The sequence below is a fragment of the Emys orbicularis genome, chromosome 17 (assembly GCF_028017835.1).
Source record: "Emys orbicularis isolate rEmyOrb1 chromosome 17, rEmyOrb1.hap1, whole genome shotgun sequence".
NCBI lineage: Eukaryota > Metazoa > Chordata > Testudines > Emydidae > Emys > Emys orbicularis.
In genome coordinates, this window is record NC_088699.1 from 2,262,797 (window position 1) to 2,277,436 (window position 14,640).

Sequence of the window (14,640 nt, forward strand, 5' to 3'; positions counted from 1 at the left end):
GGGGCTGCCTGGGGGCAGCTCTCAGGATGTGTGTGCGCACGCAAAGCCCCAGGGAAGGCCGCTATGAAATGGCTGGTGAGCACAGGGCTGCGTGGCTTCCATCCTGACCTTGCTTCCTAGCTCTGGGGAGGTGATTCACTGCTGCTGCTACTGAGCCGGAGGGAAGGGAAGGAGAAAGGCAGCAGGTCCTGAATGCGCAGGGGGCAAGAGGGGGCAGAAAGCCGCCATGATCAGGACACACAGCTGGTCACTAGGTGGGGGGGCACTTGCCCACCTCCCCTGCCAACCCAGCTATTAGGAGGTGACAGACAGCCAGGGATCGTGTCACAAAACATGCCAGGGCCCTGAGCAAGAAGGGAAAGCTGCCCGTGGGGTTTGTAACCCCTGGGTCTGAGCTGAAAGTGCCCAGATGTGCCCTGGGTGTTCCCATGAGACATAACGGCTTCAGCGTGCCATAAAAGGAGCCGGACACGTGACATCAGGGGCTCAGAACCCAGCAGCAGCTGAAGAGCTCAGCTCCACGCCACACGGCAGAAGCCCTGCCCATGTGCCTCACCCTTCCCAACACCATCAGCCCTTCGCTCTCAGGCGCACACCGGCTCGGCTCTGCTCCGAGAAGGAAGCCGTCCTGCCCTATGACAGAGAATTTGGCTGTTTGAGTAGTGGCAGCACCAGCAGCCAAGTGGCATGGGACTGAGGCACCACAGGCTGGGCAGATCGGCTGTGCTGAGCGCGGTGATCTCGCCTGGGGCCGCTGCTTCCCTCTTTACCGCAAATGGGCTACACCCTGCTCTTGTTCCCAGGGAAAGTCCCGCAGCTCTTCCCGATCCCGCCAGGAAAGCTAGAGGAAAACGCAACACCCGCCATCAGAATCCAGAGGCAAAAGCAGGGGGCCGGATTGGCTTGGGAGGCAGGAATACCAACCACCCTGTGAGGTGAACCCCAGGCCTTCTCCCACACTCCACAGCTGAACCCCAAACTGTCCCCGGCCATCCCCCTGACTCCCAAGACTATCCCATCCTCCGAAGTGACCCCGGACCTTCGCTAAGCTGTCCTGTGCTCACTTCCTGATGCCGGTGGGAGGAAACCAAGGTCCACTGGCCCTTGTGACCGAGCCGGGGCCTCAGCAGGCAGCTACAGCAATGGGAAGGGCACCGCGCCGCAACACCCACCCATGGGAACAGGCGCTGCAGCAAGCCCCCATCCCAATACAGCATCTGTCTCCAGCAGCGTGACCACAGGGCTCCGGTGGAATCACCAGCCTCTCCCACTCAGCCGGCAAACGGCCCTTCCAAGCCTGTGTTTGGCCTTGTCAGGCTAATCCTCGCAGGGCTGGAGTGGCACTGAGAGCAGCCCGAGCGTGTGTCTGTCCGTTCGCACTGTGGCACTGCATGGCCTCCCTGGCTTTTGGAGAGGAAAATCCTGCAGGCTCCTGAGGCTGGAGCATGTGCAGGTGCCCCGGAGCAGCGGGCACAGGCTGCAAGGGGAGCTGGGACAGATGCCTGGCGGGGCTGGGAAGTGCTGGCCCCCTGGGGTGGGGGGGTTCCCGGAGCCTTTGCTTCCCTGCCTTGTTGAACAGGGTGGGAAAACCTCTGAAGTGTGTCTCATGCCTGAGCAGGCGCAAGAACTGGTCAAGTGGGCTTGGGCCTCCGAGTGCGTGAGAGGCCCAGGCGAGTGGGTCCTGGGCTGCTCCTGGCCCTTGGCTGGGAGCATTCAGAGCACATACTAGAAGCAGGAGAGGAGAAAATAAACATATTTCCAGCAAAGAGAAACCCCCATCCCAGCCCCTGCCCTGGATGTCTGGGGATCCCGGTGGACCTGCCTGGGGAGATTCTCCAGGGAGGCTGGGGCCGAGGGCACACAGGGAAAGACAGAAATCCACAGGGAAAGGAACATGAGTCAGGAGGAAGTGACTGGTCTCTCCGCCTGTGCTCCAGCCCTGCCGCCCACCCAGTCCTGCCCTGTCCCACTCCTGTGACTCACACCTGTGCCCAGACCAGCAGCCTCTGAACTTGGGGGGCGGGGGGATGGGGTGGACCAGGGCAGATGCAGGGATCCTTTAGGGCAGTGGTTCTCCACCAGGGGTACGCATACCCCAGGGGTTCGCACAGGGCTTCCAGGGGGTAACAACTCCTCTAGATATGGTGGAGTTTTACAGCAAGCCACATAGAACGCACCAGCGAACTCAGCACAAACTGACACTTCATCCAGACACACTTGTGTCCCCTGCTCTGGGTTCAAGTATCCGGGGGTAGCCGTGTTAGTCTGTATCTACAAAAACAACAAGGAGTCTGGTGGCACCTTAAAGACTAACATTTATTTGGGCATAAGCTTTTGTGGGTTGTGCACCCAAGTGTCGGCCCAGGGGCTGTCTGACAGTGGAGGCGGCGGGTGCCAGTGACAGGGCGCTGCCGGGAGGGGTTTTGCAGTGAGGTGTAAATCGGGGTGCGCCGGGCAAATCACACCCCGAAGGGGCCCAGAGCCGCGGCCTTAGGGGCAGCCTGGCGCCCTGCGCAGACCCCCGCCCCGCGGGACCACAGCGCCGCCACGTGGGCACCGGGCGCAGGACAAGCGGCGGCGCCCCCGGCTGTGACGGGCGCTGACCGGACAGTCGCGGCCGGCGCCCAGCGCAGGCGGCCGGGTCCCCATGAGCTGCTGGAGCTGCTGCGGGAGGCCCGGCTCCGGGGGCGCAGGCGGAGCCGCGTCCCACGCGTGGGGCTACGGCCCCGAGGACGGCCCGGAGCGCTGGCCTGAGCACTTCCCCCTGGCCCGGGGGCGGCGGCAGTCCCCCGTGGACATCCGGGCCCAGGACACCCGCTACGACGCCGCCCTGCGGCCGCTGCAGTTCAGCTACGAGGCGGCCGCGGCGCAGAGCCTCGCCAACAGCGGGCACACGGTGCAGGTGCAGTTCGGGGAGGGCGCGGCGCTGGCCGGGGGGCCCCTGGCGGGCCCCTACCGCCTGGCCCAGCTCCACCTGCACTGGGGCTCGGGGCCGGAGCAGGGCTCGGAGCACACGCTGGAGGGGCGCCGCTTCCCGGCCGAGCTGCACGTGGTGCACTGGCGGGCCCGCTACCCGCGGCTGAGCGAGGCGCTGAGCCGCCCCGACGGGCTGGCCGTGGTGGCCGTGCTGCTGCGCCTGGGCCCGCCCTGCCCGGCCCTGCAGCCGCTGCTGGGGGCGCTGGGCTCCGTGCGCACCCGGGGCACCCAGGCGCCCTGCCCCGCCTTCCAGCCGCGGGAGCTGCTGCCCGCCGGCGGCGACTTCTGGACGTACCCGGGCTCGCTGACCACCCCGCCGCTGCTGGAGAGCGTCACCTGGCTGGTGCTCCGGGAGCCCGTGGCCATCGGCGCCGAGCAGCTGGGCGCCCTACGCGGCCTCCTGAGCAGCGCGGCCGGCGAGCCGCCCTGCCCGCTGCAGGACAACTGGCGGCCGTGCCAGCCGCTGCACGGCCGGGAGCTGCGGGCCAACTTCCGCTGAGCGCCCGGCCCGGCCCGGCGGCTGCTCAATAAACGCCCTGCCACGCTTCTCCCACGCTGCCTCCTTCCTCCGCGCAGACCGGGCTCGGAGCGCCCCCCTGGGGACAGCGGCCTCTGCCCTCCACGAGAGGAGAGCCGGGGCAGGAGGGGCCAGGCGGGATCCTGGCGGCAGGGGCACAGGAGAGGGGAAGGCACAAATCTCTGCCAGCCCTGGGACAACAGCTCTGGCCATACGCTAAACTCCCCCAGTTGCGGGCTCTGTGGGGCACCCAGCCCCGAACATGGGGGGGGGGGTACAGGGGCTGCCCAGGGGCTACAGCAAGGATGGGAAAGGGCTCTTCCCAGCACATTAGGAACCAGCGAGACCCCCACCCCCTCCCTCATGATGAAGCTTTAACAAAATTCACCCCAGGGCAGCATCCGGCATCCTCCCCCAGCACTTGTAACAGGCACAGGAGAGCTCAGCCTACTGCCCCAGAATGGGTCCAGGTGGGACTTAGAGTGCGGTTTAATTAAAGACAGTTCAGTATCTAAATAAACCCAAACAAGCTCCTTTTAAACCAAACTGGGTATGGGTACGTACACAGGGCATTAAGGAAAACAGATGTAGGTTTCACTAGTACAGCTTTGACTCTCGCAAGCATCTTCCCTATGCCAGCACATGTGAGTTCTTCAGGGAGCTGAAGGACGGAGTTACCCGTGCTGCCATTCAAGTGGCCTTGGAGTCCAACACTCTGCCAGCCCCCAGGTCAAACTCCCAGGCCTGGAGCACACAGCGCTGGCACCAAGCAGCCCGGCCGGATAGCACGCCCCTCGTGAAAATGACCAGACATTGCCCCGTGCAGCAGGAAATGCAAGTCTGTCTTAGGACAGCGACAGCTAGAACTAAGACAAGAGGGGGAAGGGGAGAAGCACTCACTTGGGTCTCTAACAACCTCCACACCCTGGCAGGTAAGTGTCTGAAAACAACCCCAAACAGAACTACGGTGATAGGCACCTGATAAGCTACACGGACAAAAGAGGGAGAGAGATTATATATAATGAGGATGGCTTCATGTGACAATACCCACAACACCCAGTTAGCAGGGGAGAGATCTGAGTGCAAAGCTGTTACCATAACGCCTTGGACAACAGCAGCATCCCTCTAGAAAACCAGGGTTATGAAAGACTTAGACCACCAGGTGGCATCATAAGAAAACAAATGACAACAGAATTGGACCAGGAAGAGACGCCTCAGAGCTAGGGCAAAAAAGGGCTGAAATGTTCCTCACGGTGGGGGAAAAGGGAACATTTGCTAAAGGAGAGAAAGAGAGAGAGAGAAAGAGAGAGAAGGAAGAGCAGGCCTCAGAGGTCTTGGCACATGCTCCAGAGAAAGGGGTTTGGAAAAGCCAGGCAGACTTGGGCTGGGAGACCTAGGGAAGATGGGAAATTGGGTGATAGGGACACATGCTAGAGCAGGCCTGCGAATGCAATAGGAAAGAAACCAACTCTAGCCAGTGACAGATCCAAATCCGCTTCCTCAACCTATTACAGCATCACCACCACTCTACTGACCTGAGACCTCAGCTGCGAGGGAGAAAGAGGCCAGATGACAGGCAGGTGAACTAGCTGGTGCAGGTGAAAGCAGGGCAGCCTGCAACAGGGACAAGCTTAGTATGGAAATATTGTATTACTTTGTACGTCTGCCTTTCATCAGAGGAGCTCCAAGCGCTCTACAAACACCAATTAATTTAGAATCCGTATCCTTTTTTAGAGAGGGGGAACGCAAGGCACAGAAGTGACTCAATGGCTCACAACAGTCTATAGCCGAGCCAGGAGTAGACCCCACATTTCCCAAGTGAGCACGAACACATCCTCCTCTCTGTGCATTCAAATATTGCTGTGATATCTGCAGCAACAGCAGCCTCCATTACTGTGATCTCCACTTACGTACTCTACTCCCCCCGTCCACCACAGCAGCTCCCTTTACACGGGTGTCGCTGGGGGAGGGAGTTACACGGCACAAAATGTGCCCAGTCAATTTGCCTTGGGAAACATCAGCACATTAACACCCCCCTCTTCAAATTCACTCCCTGAGCTCAGAGAGGCTTGTTTGCATAGAGGATTTATAAACAAACCGTCTAACTTAGGAGGAAAATAGCCTTTCTAAACCACACAGCAGTAGCAGAAAACCCACTTAGGCAAATGCCCAGAACAAAACCCAGACAGCAACAGTGGCATATGTTGTTAGAATCCAGCTGTAGTGAGAGTCGGCTGAAGGCCTTCGTGGTACACGAGCAGTGAGGTTCCAATTATACACAGCACTGTGCAGAGACTTCAACAACTAACCCTCACAATAGGCTGGGGAGTGAGTAAATAGTGCCTCGAATGGCTAGGGAACCCACACAGGGTGGCTGGTCCAAGCTCACACAGCAAGTCAGTGCAAGCAGGGCCGGCTCCAGCATTTCTGCCGCCCAAAGCAAAAAAGAAAAAGAAAAAAAAGCCGCGATCGGCGGCGGCAGTTCGGCGGCAGGTCCTTCGCTCCTAGAGGGAGTGAGGGACCTGCCGCCCCCAAATTGCTGCAGGTGCCGCCCCTCTCCCTTGGCCGCCCCAAGCACTTGCTTGTTAAGCTGGTGCCGGCCCTGAGTGCAAGAGGGTGAGCGCGCCATCCGAACAGCCGCAGGTTTACCCCGATTCGGAATGAAAATGGATGGATTAGTGGATGAGTGTCTCATGTCTCTGCCTAGACCTAAAATACTCCAGCTAGGAGTTGCAAAGGCACACATACAGAGTGTGGGCTGGTAAGCGCCTTCCTGATCCTGTCATCTGCATGCAGAAGCTGCTCCTAGGGCCAGGCCAGCCGTATGAGGGGTCAGTCTCAAAGCGGGGAGGAAAGGAAGCATCAAGAAACGGCTGATCATTTCAGACACAGCAGCATGGTTTGAGGATCTGTGGAGGCAGGAGAGGCTGCAATGATCTGTCTGTCTCACATCTTCGAGGCTAGGCTGGCACTCCCCAGGTTGGAGAACGCGGTTCTAAGTCCCTAAGCCAGGCAGGGTGTCTTAGCCTTGCCTACAGTAGTTTTGCATCCTTTGCTCCAGTAGCTCAGACCCTGGAACCCTGACCAGTTTCCTCTCTAGTTCAAGAGAGCCAATGAAATTAGTTGCTTTTTCTGCAGTAGCCTGCCCTTGGAACAGAAACAGGCCAAACCCCATCCCTGCACATCCCTGCACAGGCCAAGCAATTTGAAGTACCCACCTCTGCTAGGACCTGGGTTCATCACCACGTAGAGAGCAGGACACCCAAGTGTTTTGGATGTGACATTGGACTGAAGCAGATGGTATGAACCCCAGCAAAGTGTGAAGTGCCCTGGTGCCAAGACCCAATTATTCAGGCAGTGTGGGCATCACTACAGGGATATGGCCATTGGTGGAGAACAGCCCCTCCTCAGCCTGCCAGGAACACACAGTTCCTATTATTCAACCCGTCTGTTTATTATACAGGCTCATACACCACCACCCCCCACCATCAGTTCACATGGCCAGAGCTCACCAACCCTACACTGGGTCAGTAATCTCCCTCCCCCGGGTTATTCTAGACTCAGAGCATTACAAAGTATTACCTCCACCGCTTTCCCTCTGAGAACTGCTGGGACAGTCTCAGCCAACTGCCTCCCCCAGGTTCAGCACAAAACCAAGCGAGGGAGAGAACGCCAGTGACCCCCTCAAGGTACGATGCACACTTCCATAGCGTTTCACATCCTCACAGTTACCTCGCCCTTGGGGAGGGAGAGAATCACTCACCCCGACATTCTCAAGGGGCGTTTGGAGGCCAGAGGGGTAGGAATTACCTCCATTCACCATTACTAGTGGAAACCTGCCTTTTGTGTAAGGGTCTGTTTGCCAGGTCCCCTCCACTCCAAACGGGACTAGCTTGTAAGCCAATTGAGGAGGGAGGCAGGCAGGGAGAGGGGTGTGACAATCTCAGCCCCAAGTGAGAGATGGGGGGAGGTGTGGGGAGAACAGCTACCTCTCACATCAGGGGCCTGGCACCCCCAGAAGCTCTCCAAAGAGGAGGAGGGAGGAAGCAGAGGGGTGGGGAGCCGGCGAGCTCCACTCCTACAAAGCCTATTACATTTTCCACAGGTACCAGCTGTAAGAAGTGCCTAGCACACAGGGGCTCCGTGCACCACTGCAAAACAAGCACAATGCTTTGCATGGGCCTAGCGCTTTCCTGCAGGGCTCTCAAAGCACGTTGTGTATTTTTTTACACCTGGAGAAACTTGTCCCAAACCCCAAAGGCAGTAGCAGAGCGCCACAGGAGTACTGATCAGTTCCCAGTTCTAGCCACTAGGGCATCCTGACCAAGCGAGCACTGCCAAAGAATCCCGACCATTTGAGAGCCAGCTGGGAAGGACTGGTATGGGGTTGGTGTTTACTCCATGTAGTGGTTTAGCGCTAAGGCCAGTCTGTGTTTACCAGCTCATTTGCAATGCAGGATGAGGGAAGTATTGTAACCCTTTGTGGCTGATACCAGGGAAAAGAAAGCCCTTTGCACTTAGCTAATCTTTATATAGCACTTGTTGGTTGAAGGGTCCACAGTGCAGGGCCGGTTCTGGCCAACTCTGCTGAAATGTTACCTTCACCCCATTTTTTTTAAAAGTGCATTGCAACAGGTGTAGTAAGTGTTGCATAAGCGTCTCCCCACTCAGCTCTGCCAATGGACCTCCATGTTCAGGGTTACCTCCTGCCCCAGAGCACCAGCCTAGCCCAAGGAGCCTCCTCTCCCCCAGCAGCTGTGTCAATGCAATGCAACCCTGTCATCTCAGTCCTACCCCACACAGCTCTGACAACACACTCCTGCCCCCCAGCCCACCCCGTGAGCTCATGGCTCCAGGCACCTCAGGCCTGACCAACACCACTTTGCTATGTTACTGACAGCAAGAGGAGAGGCATAGGTATTTCTAGGAAGCTCCCACATACAGTATGGGACACTTCACCTGTCTTTAAACTGCAGTGACATTTCCTAACTGTGCCAATTATATTCCGATCCGATCCAAACCTCACTAAAATGCAGAGAACCACTGTCTGGGCTTCAGAGAACTCACTGTCCTATGTAAATTATCAAAGGAAAAAACTCAGGCTGCGTGAGGCAGAACAGAGCTATTGGACTGCTTGCTAGAAGGGCAAACTGCTAGCTTGTCTGTCCTAGTAATTATTGTTGGGCAGGATGGGGTTAATTGCTTCACTGTTGTAATAGCCTATGTACATCAGGCAAAAATATACCTCCACTGTTACAGCACATGCCATGTACCAAGGTGCTTAGATATCACAGAGATGAGTGTGGTACAAGACTACAGTGAGCTCACTGGCATGGTGTTTGTAAAAGAATGCTGCTTCAGCACGTATGCATGGACGGGGTCAAGACACCCGATCAGAAAGGTCACCTGTGTTAAAGAGTGGGGTGGTTTTAGGAGAGATGTCTCATACCTCGGATGACAGAGCCCCAAACTCCTTCCACCAGAACATTTCACCAAGGTCTGGTAACGGAACAGATGGGTAGCTAGAAAACATGGACACTAAAAAGCAGTTTAGCTGGTCATTTCGTCTCTCCTTGGCCATTTCAAAGGGGATGGTGATTGCTGACCTGCACTACATCCAGCTTCCTCCTCCTGTTTTTGCGGTTTTCAATGCACTAGTTGCCACAGTCCAAGGAGGATAGAGATCGAGAGCAGGAGCCCAATCAGGCCAACAGTTATCAGTCATTCATAAGCCAGTTTAAGCTTTTGCAGAGCACCTATGAACAGCCACCTCCCTACTTCACTAGGGCCCTGTCACGTCAGAGACACTGCAGCAGCAGCAGCATCTACGGAATAGCTTAATCACTTCGGTCCTGCAGCAGCCCTTGCCTAGCGAACAAGCTGCTAAAGTAGTCGTCTGAGCTATTAGTCACAACTGCATGGCTGATGGGCCGCCGTGCTTGCCAGGCCCTGCTGCTAATCAGCCTTGCCTTCCCCTCATTCTGTATCAGCCTCAGACAGCACTCAGACCTGAGCCTCTCCCTTACACAGTGGTCTTTTCGAAGGTGCTTTCCAGCACATATACATGAGATCTTTTGTGGATGTATTTTCCCATCAAGCATGGCAGATGCACAGGATCATTCTCTTTCTTCTCTGCCTGCAGTCTGTCGCTATTGATCAGCCCACACCTCATCATAATCAGCCTGGCTGAGGTTGAACATCTTAGCCAAATTCAGCCCTGTTTGATCTGCTCCATCATTTAAATAGAGAGAGATTTATTGGGCACAGTGGAAAGGGGGAGGGTGACTTTAAAAAAAAAAAAAATGTTGTAGGTCACCTAGGACATGCAAAGAAACACTACTGAAAGACCTGCCTTTAAGCGAGAGTCTAGAGATTTAGAAAGTAAAAGGAGGCTGAATAAATTGCACTCGGGGCTAAACTTGCTGTAAAGGGATTTATTTTTGTTCAGTGCAGCCCTACCATAATGAATCCTAGAGCCGTCTGACAGAATTACATCTAATCTTACAAGAGACAAACAGCAGAGTGGCTAGTTTTCATCTTACAGTCAGACTGCACATGCTCCCTTTCCACAGAGACAGCCAAACCAGGGAGCTGAAAACGGCTGCAAACTGAACCTCTAGTAGCATTAGGTATAAATACTTATTAGATACATGCACCAAAACCAGCAGGACATTTTGGGGTGCAGGGCGGGAAATGCAGATCCAAGAGGTGAAACTACTCTCCAGATGATAAGCGACAGTTGAGAGATGGGAGACAGACAAAAGCCTAAAAATATACCCCACAATATAGCTGCATGCTCTGGTAGTGATTAGGAGCAAGGCCCTATTGCAGGAATTAATTTCACGCAAATGTGGCTAGTGAAATAGAGGAGAATCAGGTCATCCAGCTGAGACCACTTGAACACATGGACTGCAGACTGCTGATGGTTTTAGGAAGGTTGTGACCATTCTAAGATCTATAGAGGGTAGAGGTACAATTTAATTATTAATTTAAAAACTGTTCATGCAACATTAAGGCTGAAATATCCAGCATTCAGGGTCAGGCACTTCCAGGTGAGTCATTCACACTTCTGCAGTATACATTAACAATACAAACCCCTGAACCAGCCCTGTGAAATCCTACTGAACCAGAACAGGTAAGGGAAAGTACATTTATTATTGTAAACAATGGGCAAGTAGATTTTGTGCCTGGACTGATTTAACTTGCACCTGACAGATCGCACCAGCATAGGGGAGCCTCTTGTGACATGGAATAGCTTAGTGACTCCTACACTACTGTCCTGCCGGCTGCACTACTGCATCTTGGTGACCTCAGCAGCTAGAACAGCCTCTTTGGGGCCAAGTGCAGTCAAGAACTAAAAGCATCCTGAAGGCTGCTCTGAGTTGCACTGGAGACTGGACCAATGCCAGGATAGCCCAATTTGGGGAAGCTCAACCGTGACTTAAAGCTACCTTTGTGGGTCCAATACCCACCCGTGCTCCTCAGTTGATTTTGTGACTCCTACTCCTAACCAAACGATCCAATCTTACACCAAGTCCAGTTATTCTCCCTGAAACTTTGGTACCTTTGAGTCCTGACAATGCTACAGCTACAGATCTTACCTCTATGAGCTATTTAGACTCCTAAGCCCCATTTTCAAAAGTGGTTCAGGTCCTTAGGAGCCTAAAGATACATTTACAGTGCAAAAATCCCCGTGTTCTTAATTGGAGTCAGCTACCAAGTTAAACAGCAGCATAGGCATTGCAACTCAACTTTTCACTTGGGTTAGCAGGGGGAGTGTTGGCTACCCTTCAGACTTCAACTCACTCGGCGAGTCTGAGTTCAAGCGGAGCTGCCGTATCGTCACTGATCATTTAACCCAAGCCAGCTAACCAGATTGTGTGGGGTTTTTTGCAGTGTTAACATACACAGTCTCACTGGGTTTGTCTGCACCGCAGCTTGGAGAGAGTCTCCAGCCCAGGTAGACAGACTTCCACTGGCATGCTAAAAATAGCTATGTGCACCCTGCGGCTCCGGCAGAGCCTCAGGTGAGGCACAGGAGCTCAGACCCAGAGCATAGGGTGGGGGTGAGCTCACGTGGTTAGCCCAAGTCTCTGTCGTAGCTGCAACATCCACCTCACTAGCATGAGCGTCTCCCCGGGCTGGGAGGCTCACTCCAGCTGTAGTGTAGACGTAACCACCACCAGTCCATGGGACTCAGGAGTTTTTGAGTGTTTCCTTTAAACCTTCATAAATTACACAAAATGGTGAATGTGTGTGTACTGTGCCACACTAACCTAAGCTTCTAGCTTTACACTGCTTCAGCCAAGATTGAACATGACTGTTTTGAGGCCCCTTTTCATCTGAATTTCTATTGTCTGAGGGTTTGCACATGTACAGAATGAGTGTCATGCTTGGCCGGCTTTTCAATTTCTACTTTCCGAAATGAACCAGAAGTGTTATTTCAAGTTTTATTCTTACAGTAGAAGTGTTTATTTCCACAGAAACTATGAAAGTAGCACCTTTCACTCTCACACACCCCCACCCCCTCCTGTAGCCTTATCTATTATAAGTATTTACTGTCTTGTAGCATGCAGTGTGATAGCATAACTAATGTTACAAAAGACCGTTAGAATTAAACATTCACTGAAGTTAACATAAGAACATACGTTTTTAGAAATAAAGTCAAATAAAAGTTCATTTCAGAACGGTGTACCACCAAGTGCATTTCATAAGACAGTACTGAAGATGGAATATTTGTGTTCAGTTGTGATGACTCCATCTGAAGAGAGATGTAGCAAAAATAGGAGTCTAGAGACCGTCAATAAAGAATTAAACAGCAGAGGGATTTGTATACGAGAGACTGATTCAGAGAGGCAGTGAATAAGCCCACAGATAATAGAGTATTAAGTCAATGATACATATAGCACAGGTAAATTGGGTGCTCCTGTTTATCCTCTCCATTACAGCATGAGCAAGGGACATCCAATGAAACTGAAAGGCAAACATTTTCAGCTGATAAAAGGAAACACTTGTATACACAGTGAACAAAAACTCGAACTCTGCCACACCACATCCCCTCCTAAGTGAAATTCCAAAAAGGAGACACTTGAGTGGATCAGCACACATCCAGAGTTATACTAAATAGGCCATCTTTATTTAAGGGATTTAAACCCTCATGCTAACCACTCACCATCAGAGCTAGGAAGACACTTCACCTAAGAGGTATGCCAGAATGGTGCACTATATGGTTTCTTACATCTTCTCTTAAGTATCTGGTACTGCCCAGGTTAGACACAGGATACTGGACTAGATAGACCACTGCTGTGACAACTCCTGAGCATTTCACTTGGCTACTTAGGACAATTTATTACAAAACAGGATGCAGAAAGCAATCTGCACTTGGCCACAGGAGATGGATTAGATTATCTAACAGGTTTTTCCATCCATAACTCCTGTGCCCAGCTGGAGCGACCATTTGCAGTGCTACCGTACATATCGCTGATGGCTCTCCCCCCACTCCATGTATGCATGTTACATCAAAACTATTGATGAAATGATGTAGAAGCATGGGACATGTGATAAAGGGTGTGCTACACCCCCTAGCCAGGGCACCATCTGCTTAGCTGCAATATTAATTCAGAAATCAAAGCCAGAATGCAGGGCTCCAGGGCAGCAGGCAAGAGAAAAACAACCTTGCTAGACCCATGGGCAGAAATGATCCCGAGAGTATGAAATGCTCCTTCCACTACCAAAGCATTTATGTTACACAACCTCTGCTTTCACTGCTACTTTGCACTTTATTCCTTTGGAATCTTAAAAGTGAAGATTGCCTCACAGTGTTGCTTTAATAGCTCCCAAGGATCACACTTAAAAAAGATAACCATTGAAATTGGTAACTTGTGATTAACTTAGCACTCCAAGACATGTCAGTTTACTTAGTTACTTTGCAATCAGGGAAATCTTGCACTTCTCATGCAATGCATACATTTAAATGTCAAAGGAATCTTTAAGCACCTCTTAACCTTAACATGGTTTGCAACATTGGTTTTTTAAACCAGGTTGCAAAACCACTGCAAGGATAGCACAGCCAACTTCTACGAGGAATCAAGAAACAGAGACCATCTCTTAGGCCTGGTCTACACTACGACTTTAATTCGGATTTAGCTGCTTTAATTCGAATTAACGCTTGACCCGTCCACACAACGAAGCCATTTAATTCGAATTAAAGAGCCCTTTAATTCGAATTCTGTACTCCTCCTCGACGAGAGGAGTAGCGTCAAAATCGGTATTGTTAATCCGAATTAAGGTTAGTGTGGCCGCAATTCGATGTTATTGGCAATTAGATGTTATTGGCTACCCACAATGCAACGCTCTGGAAATCGATGCTACTACGGTAGCTTGGACGCACACCACCAAATTAATGGTGCCTAGTGTGGCCGAATACATTCGAATTTATAAAATCGGTTTCCTAAATTCGAATTATATAAATTCGGATTAATCCTGTAGTGTAGACATACCCTTAGGATTCATTTGGGGAAATATTCTCAGCTTGTCTAGTACTACATGAAAGCTCTCAAAGTGTCAAGTTTTAAATAAAAGCTTCCGGGAAATTTAAAATAAAAGTGTAGTATAGATTTACCTTGTGTCTAAAACGTAGCCCCACTAGTTTAGCATCTTTTCTCTGACAGAGACCAGTACCAAATGCCTCAGAGGAAGCTGCAAGAAGTGGATAATTATGGAATAACTAATTGATAGGGGGTATGTCTTCTTACCCACAACAGTCAGTGATTGTCATATGCCCTGAGGCATGGCATCACTTTTTTATAATCCTAATGTAACTGTGGAGTTCTCATTATCTAAAGCTAACCCTTTTTTGAATTCTACTAAGCCTTTGCTATCTAGGTACAGAGCAGTTTTCAAAAAACCATATGATGCCTGCCAGCTTGTTTAAGGATGATGAAGGCTGTTTAAAGCAGGCATCACTTGGAGGATTAATTAGAATTGCCATCCATGGTCATATAACACAACTAGATTCCCTAGTGCCAATACTCCCATGGATTAAATCAATGTCACTCAGCCAAAATGTCTGAGATGTTACTGCTTCACCTTGATAAATGGATTTGAGACTTGCTTTTAATTTCTCTTTTAAAAACTGGAAAAGTTTC

The 14,640-nt window shown here is 52.2% G+C and overlaps 1 protein-coding gene across 1 annotated transcript; it reads left to right on the forward strand.

Annotated features, from left to right (window-relative positions):
* Positions 1-2,647: 2,647 nt before the first annotated feature.
* Positions 2,648-3,475, forward strand: LOC135890980 (carbonic anhydrase-like). The gene has a single exon (XM_065418465.1). It carries the CDS (start codon positions 2,648-2,650, stop codon positions 3,473-3,475), a length of 828 nt encoding a protein of 275 aa, XP_065274537.1.
* The last annotated feature ends 11,165 nt before the right edge of the window (positions 3,476-14,640 follow it).

What these genes read in the sequence shown, in the direction of transcription:
- LOC135890980 (XM_065418465.1), top strand. Translation starts at nt 2,648, where the DNA reads ATGAGCTGCTGGAGCTGCTGCGGGAGGCCCGGCTCCGGGGGCGCAGGC.